Here is a 6832-nt window from a genome sequence, read left to right as displayed (position 1 = left end):
ATATTTTTAACTAATATTATAAAAAATATTTTTAACTAATATTATAAAAAATATTTTTGTATAAAAGAATTTAATTCTTTTTATTTAAAAAAAATAAAAAAAATAATTTTGTGAGAATTTAATGGATCTTCTATGAAAATAATTCAATTGACGCATCCTCCTCTGTTCACCTGGGTAAGAGCTCTCTCAGGGATGACTTGAGCTAAGCAAAAACAGACCTTAATCTTAGCGATCAAGAAGGCCTTAACAACTGGCATTAAGCTAAATGATTCTAAGGTTGAAAGTGAGGGAAAGCACCAAAGGAGGTGTGGGGGGGCTGGTGAAGGACAGACTCGACCTGGGTTAGGGAAAAAGAGCTTGATGGAGGGTTTTGCAGGGTCGAGATGAGGATAGAGAAAGAGAGAAAAGCAACAAGAATTTGAGAAGAGAAGAAAATAGTCCCCTTAATAAGCAGTTTTCTCTAAAAACAGTGTCGTTTTATTACCAATACTAGTTGAGTAATAAGCTGCTGAAGATAACAGGGCTCGGATTAAAATGGTGCCCCAGTTGAGTTAGTTTCATGGCACCATTTATTTTCTGCTGTCATGATTTCATGCAGTGAATTCCTACCCTGTTTAATAAAATAACATATAATGGCCAAAATTATTCTCCTCCCTCCTCCCTTTAAATTGAAGTATCTGTAACCCCAACCACAACTGAGTAATTGCTGAATTCTTGGTTGTCTTAGTAATGTGGTAAAATGTCTATTTATCATTTTTAAAGACAATATTCATATCCAGATCAGAAATAAACAATATGTTAAATCACTAAAAATATATTGTGTTCCTCAGTAACTGAGGGAGAGACATAAAAGTGGGAGGGGAGACTCCAAATAAAAAATGCACTAGAAAAAGCATCTGCTGTGATGAAGTCTCGCTAGATACAATACGGGAAACGAATCTAATCTTCTATCCTATGTTACACTACAACTCAGCATGGTACAACCTCACCTTTCCAAGGAAAAGGGTAGCTTTAAGAGAGAACACTTTGGCAGTTGGACATGCCCCCGAAGGGAGCATAAAAAATATTTAAATGCTAATTGAAATTACACAGGAGCTTCCTCTTAATCTACAAAGCCCAGAAAAAAGCACTCATCTCCTTGAAATATACTTATCAACTTCTTCCAACACGAGTAACTATGTACCGCCCTTTCTCTAGATCATAAACTGTCTTTAGCTGGGGCTTTCTACACTTTGATATAGACCATGCTATATACATCAACAATATGGCAATGGCAATTAGGGATACAAGTGTGGAGGAGTCATCACTAATAATAGTGGTTATCCAATCTGGGTGCCGCATGTCAAATGCAGCAGTGCTCTGCAAGATGAAAGCTCCCAATGCCCAATCAAGAGGGATGTTTCCAACCTGATTGGCGTATCCAATCCTGTTCAAACATGCCCATCTTGCATAAGCAAGCTTATATAGTAACATAGTCTGACCCACATTAGGATTAATTTAATATAAGAAAATTCAAAAGCAGTCAAGGAGAACACTTCAAACAAGTATTAACATGAGAAATGTACCTTTCATCATCCAATGCAATTCCCAGACTGTCATGAAGTAGGGCCACAATATACGCTGAAGAGAAGCAATAGCGCATCAGATCATCACCATCAAATGAATGGTGTTTCTTTTTCAATGTTGACCAATCTTCTCCACAAAAGTGTTCCCCAGCCATAATAAGGTCCGAAAGAAATGCACTTGGACCCAATCCAAAGAACTAATTGATCAAAGGGGACAGCCAAAAGAGAAAACAAGAGGGCTCAGAAACATTGAATCAATGCATTAAGCACAGTTACTATGATATTAAAAAAAATGAGACTATTAGCAACATTTTTTTTATTCCAATATGAAACCTACACAACATCAAGAAACATAAAACTGTAATCTGTAAACAACATAGATCATAAAACCTTTGATGTATAGAAGAAATTCTCAGTTGCCAGGAACTTCCCCTGAAGCTTAGGTATGAAAGTTGATCCTATGTAGCACTGCTGATAGGAGCATTTCTCTGCATTTCAGATGATAAAACAATGATCATCAACATGTCAAAAAAGAAACGAACAGAAAAACTATGAATGAAAATCTCATAACATGATCCTTCTGAAAGCAGTTGCAACCTTTTCCCTTTTGTATCAGCGTTAATGCAGCAGTTCTGCACTCAGAGAAGTTACCCTGTGAATGAAGACTGGATAGAAATTTATTTTTTTCCTTTGACCATGGAGAGAGCTCCCAAGATTCCATAGCATGTGAGTAACCCTTAGGAGTACAGGGATCTACAAATATTCCTTTCTCATGTGATTCAGAAGCTGCAGTATTGGAAAAAATAAACGAGTAGGTAATGATCCATACCAACAATACCAAACCAACCAAAGGTAAAACCCGACAATGAAAATCAATAAACACATAACAATTGTAACTTTAACAAACATTTCAAAATATTTATCCCAACACATAGTTTAAAAAATTAGAGGAAGACAAAAGGATGAGGGGGGTGCAGGTTTAGCATCTTCAACCCCAAATGGAAACTAAATAACTCACAAAGTCTAGTAACACTGCTAGAGACTCGAGAGTGCAGACAAGATTTTTATGAGTTAATTGATTTGTATGCATTTTGTACGTTTGATATAATGCTCTCGGTTAAGGCACTAAATCATATGGCATTTTAGTATCCTATTTTTCTCAATCTCGAAGCAGAAATAACATTCAACAAGAAAAAAAAGGCCACCTAGGTTTCTACATTAAGAAAAACTAAATATCTAGGTGTAACAATACCCTAAAATCCACATAAAAATATAACAATGACGATGATGACAATGATAGCTACTCTTGTTTTATAAAGTAATCCTGCAACAGATGATGGATATTTGGAAATTATTCAATAAACAGATAAACATTCTACAGCGTAAGCTGAAGAAGCCACAAGCATAAATCTTAATATGAAATTAAGCCTCATTGTTGGAAGACTCATATACAACAAAAATAATCCTCATCATAAGCTAGTTAAATTTACTCAAGGCATAAGCGACAAATTCAATATCCATTTTAGAATATCCTAATCTTACATATCTATTGCAAAAAGCAAAAGCACACATGCTTACCTGGTTGATAGTCCACTGAGACAAGTGATTCCCTCAATGCTTCAAAAGCAGCATTCTGCCAAAGAAAACAAGTTATAACTCAAAAGCCTCTAAATTATATTTCTTCAAGCCATAAGAAATCAATGATATCAGTTCAAAGATTGATATTTAATACAATTAAAAGCCACTAACTGGGAAGAGTAAGTTAGCATAGGTATAAATTAAAATCAATGCAGTTGATCTGCTGATGCTTGATGAACTGGCAAAACGTCTAACTGAGGAAGTTTTGCAGCCCATTAATTTGATTGAAGACATTTATTTATTCTTTCCTTTTAAATCTCAACTTTTTTAGTATCACCATTTCGCCACACTTTAAAACTTGGTATTTTGGGTCAAATCCTTTACAGTTCCACAACCCAGAATTGCAATCTAATCTTCTGTACAATTCCTTTCCTTCCCATTTCTGTCCTAATTCTGAAATTCAATCCCACACTTCAACACAAATTGCTAAAATCAAATAAATATCAGTTGAGTTGAATTAATACACTTCTAAGCTATGGGAAAAACCTAAAATCAGCAGTCTCAAAAATAATGAACCCAATCAATTATTTACCACTACAGGAAAAAGTGAAAAATGCCATGGTGGAAGCAAGTAGGACAAGAATAGCCTCAACTGAAAACAACCAAACGTAATGAAGGTTATTGGGATTACCTGGCCAAAATGAAGAAAGCTATGGCTGTAGATACTGTAAGTAATGTTCCCAAACTTAACAGTGCGTGAGAACTCAGGAGGCACTGATTCATTTGCAACAAAAGTTACCTGAGAAAAGGAGAATAAGAAATTTCACCAGCAATTCTAGATGGCGGTTTCCATAATAAATTATCATTGCTCAAAGCATATTACAAACTCCGTGTAGTTTCTAACAGGTTCTAGGTAAAGATCACTAACTGCTAAACCTGAACTGGTGATCTTCTTATGGATCCCAATGTCTAGAATTCACACGATATCACTCTAAGAAGGAGTGTCCAAGTTACTATAATATTCGGCTGGCTAAAATAATTGATTTCCATAATAGAAGAGTCCTTAAAATCTGCCTTTCAAGAAATATCATTTTTATTCTAAATGAATAAAAACTATCAATTTAATAAAAGTAGCTAAGACTTCTCAAAAGCAGCAAGCAACAGCAACTTCGTGTCACCAACTTCAAACTCCTTATGACTCGCAGTTCTACCACAAATTAACTGGAAGAAAATGGAAACTCGGAGAATGAAACAAAACCTGAGCAGAAGCTCCACCAAGTTCAATAATCCCAGTTGTTTCACGAGGATCACCTCCAAGAGTACCCATTGCATAGTTGGCAACAACCCAAGCATATACCCCCTCATCGGAGCCTAAAAAACGCATACCACACAATGTCAGGATTCAAAAACGAGATACATGCAGAACCACCACGAGTGACAATTCATCAATCAATGAACAACTTGGCATAATGTAAACCAAAAATGAAAGGTACCCAACGTGATTTTGCTTCTAAAAAATTAACACACGAATGCACGAAAATATAGTATAAAAAAAACCATACCAGTAATAACTGAGGCCCAATCATCCCTGAACTTGAACCGGGACTTTCTCAAAACCTTTCTACACGACTCCAGAATCCTCTCTTGAACTTCATAATCAAGCAATCTCATCCCAGCCGTCGCCATTAACCGAATCTCCGTCTCTCCCCAAAGCTTTTTGGGCACTTTCCCTTTCCCAAACTCCACGAGCTCCTCCAAGGACCTGCCAGCCCCTTTCGGATCCTCAGCATACGACGACAATCCCGGATTCACCTTCATAGCCCCATCGCCGAAATCGAAAACCGGTTTGCCTCCCTCAATTCGGTATGCGAACACGTGAATCCGGGTGCCCGTGCTGCCTCCGTCAATAATAATACAATACCTTTTACGAGAATCAAAAGAATATCCATTTTTGAAGAGAAAATAGCAGGATAAAAGAGCGATCAGGGTGAAAAAAGAAGAGAGGAAAACAGACAATAAGCTTGATTTGGAGGGTTTGGATTTGGAGAAGAGATTAGAGGATCGTTGGTTAGGTCTGATATGGAGCTTGATGGGATCCATTTTGCTGTTGGGTTTAGAATCGACCCGAGTGCGGGCATGCGATCGTCGCATCAAAGAAGAGGGATTGAATGGGGAAGGAGAATCATATGATTATGATTGAAGGGTTCTTAATATTATTTATGAATATTTTTTTGTTATTGTTGTTCTTCTTCTTGTTCCTAATTGAAGGAATTCGGAAAAAAAGAAAAGAGTGAGAGGGCTATCGTTTGCCCTCTCGCTCTCTGGGTTTCTGAGAATGTGGGTTTCTGTATGTGTTTTCTCAGTTGGCCTGGATTGAAGGAAAAAGATTTATACCAGAATGAAGAAGACGATGACAAGCTTTGCTTTTGACGCGCTTTGGAATCCAATCAACGGTTCCGGTTCGATTTCCAAATACATTTGAACCGGGATTTCTTTTTTAATTTCATTGCCCTTTTGTTAATTAATATATTTTTTTTAGACTTATTTTTCTTTTTTTAGTTTTTGCATGTTTATAACTATTTGGTTTTATTTTTAAATTATAATTATGTTATAAATAACATATTTAATTATTGTATAGAAATTAACTAAACCAAATTTTTATGTGAGAGATCAAACCTTATATATCTATATATCTATATAATATATAAATATGTGAAGAAAGAGAGAATATTAATTTTATCTAAATTACTTTTCATTATTTATAATATTCATAATTATTTTTTTATTATTTATTTTAATTTTATAATTTATATAAATTTAAAATTTTTAAGATTTAAAATTTAATTATCCATATAATTTTAGAATTTATATAAATTTAAAATTATTAATCCTCCTTATATTTAAATTTTACTTAACTGAATTTTTATTATAATATAATTTGAAATAAAATTTTATAAAAATACTTTCATGATTTATATTATTTACAAAATAGGAAGGCATTTTATTTATATAAATATAATCTTTGTAATAAATTTTAATATATTTCTATCTCTATCTTATAATTTTTATGTAAAAATATTTTAATACAATTACATTTGAATTTGCCTAAATAAATAAAAACAAAAAATTAGTTTTAAACAGCCAAATATATGAATTCTTTTATTAATATTTTTAAAGTTTTCTTTTAATTTAATTTCTAATAAGTTTATTTTAAAAATATTTCATATGAAAAAAATTTATATTTTTTAATTATAAATATGTTTCTAAAATTTTTAATTATTGCATTAATATGTAAGTTAGTTCTAGTTAAAATTGAATTTATAAATCTTATGTAAATATTACTACATTTATTAATAAGCTATATATATAACAACGAAAAAATATTATAAAAAATCATAATTTATAAATCCTATGTAAATATTACTATATTTATTGATAAGCTATATATATAACAATGGAAAAATATTATAAAAAATCATATTTGTTGATTTATAAAAATATATTTAATTAATATGCAATATATAATAAAATTATATGAATATAAAATTTTTAAATAATATATAATTACATACAAAGCATATAAAATAAATTATATAACTCAACTAGTTGAGAAAAAATCAAATAGATAAATATATTATTTAAAAAATTAATAATTAACATAATACATTATACTTGAATTTAATTATAAA

General features: G+C 32.5%; 1 protein-coding gene across 1 annotated transcript; it reads right to left on the bottom strand.

Moving 5' to 3' along the window:
- Nucleotides 1–774: 774 nt before the first annotated feature.
- Nucleotides 775–5543, bottom strand: LOC110638764 (probable apyrase 6). Its single transcript, XM_021789444.2, has 8 exons — nt 4706–5543; nt 4402–4514; nt 3835–3942; nt 3144–3198; nt 2163–2351; nt 1956–2053; nt 1566–1762; nt 775–1426 (listed from the first exon to the last, which is right to left on the bottom strand). Exons 1-8 carry the CDS (start codon nt 5292–5294, stop codon nt 1153–1155), a joined length of 1623 nt encoding a protein of 540 aa, XP_021645136.2. The 5' UTR covers nt 5295–5543; the 3' UTR covers nt 775–1152.
- Between the last annotated feature and the right edge of the window lie 1289 nt (nt 5544–6832).

The sequence above is a fragment of the Hevea brasiliensis genome, chromosome 2 (assembly GCF_030052815.1).
Source record: "Hevea brasiliensis isolate MT/VB/25A 57/8 chromosome 2, ASM3005281v1, whole genome shotgun sequence".
Taxonomy (NCBI): domain Eukaryota; kingdom Viridiplantae; phylum Streptophyta; class Magnoliopsida; order Malpighiales; family Euphorbiaceae; genus Hevea; species Hevea brasiliensis.
The sequence above is the reverse complement of the archived record's forward strand: the minus strand, read 5'-3'. Positions and strand labels throughout refer to the sequence as shown.

Bases quoted from the DNA above. Each gene is read 5' to 3' on its own strand.
- LOC110638764 (XM_021789444.2), bottom strand. From the start codon at position 5,294: ATGCGACGATCGCATGCCCGCACTCGGGTCGATTCTAAACCCAACAGC. The intron at 3,199-3,834 runs GTAATCCCAATA...TTTCTTTGGCAG, and splicing joins GCTTTCTTCATTTTGGCCAG to AATGCTGCTTTTGAAGCATT. The intron at 2,352-3,143 runs GTAAGCATGTGT...CCAATACTGCAG, and splicing joins CTCAGTGGACTATCAACCAG to CTTCTGAATCACATGAGAAA.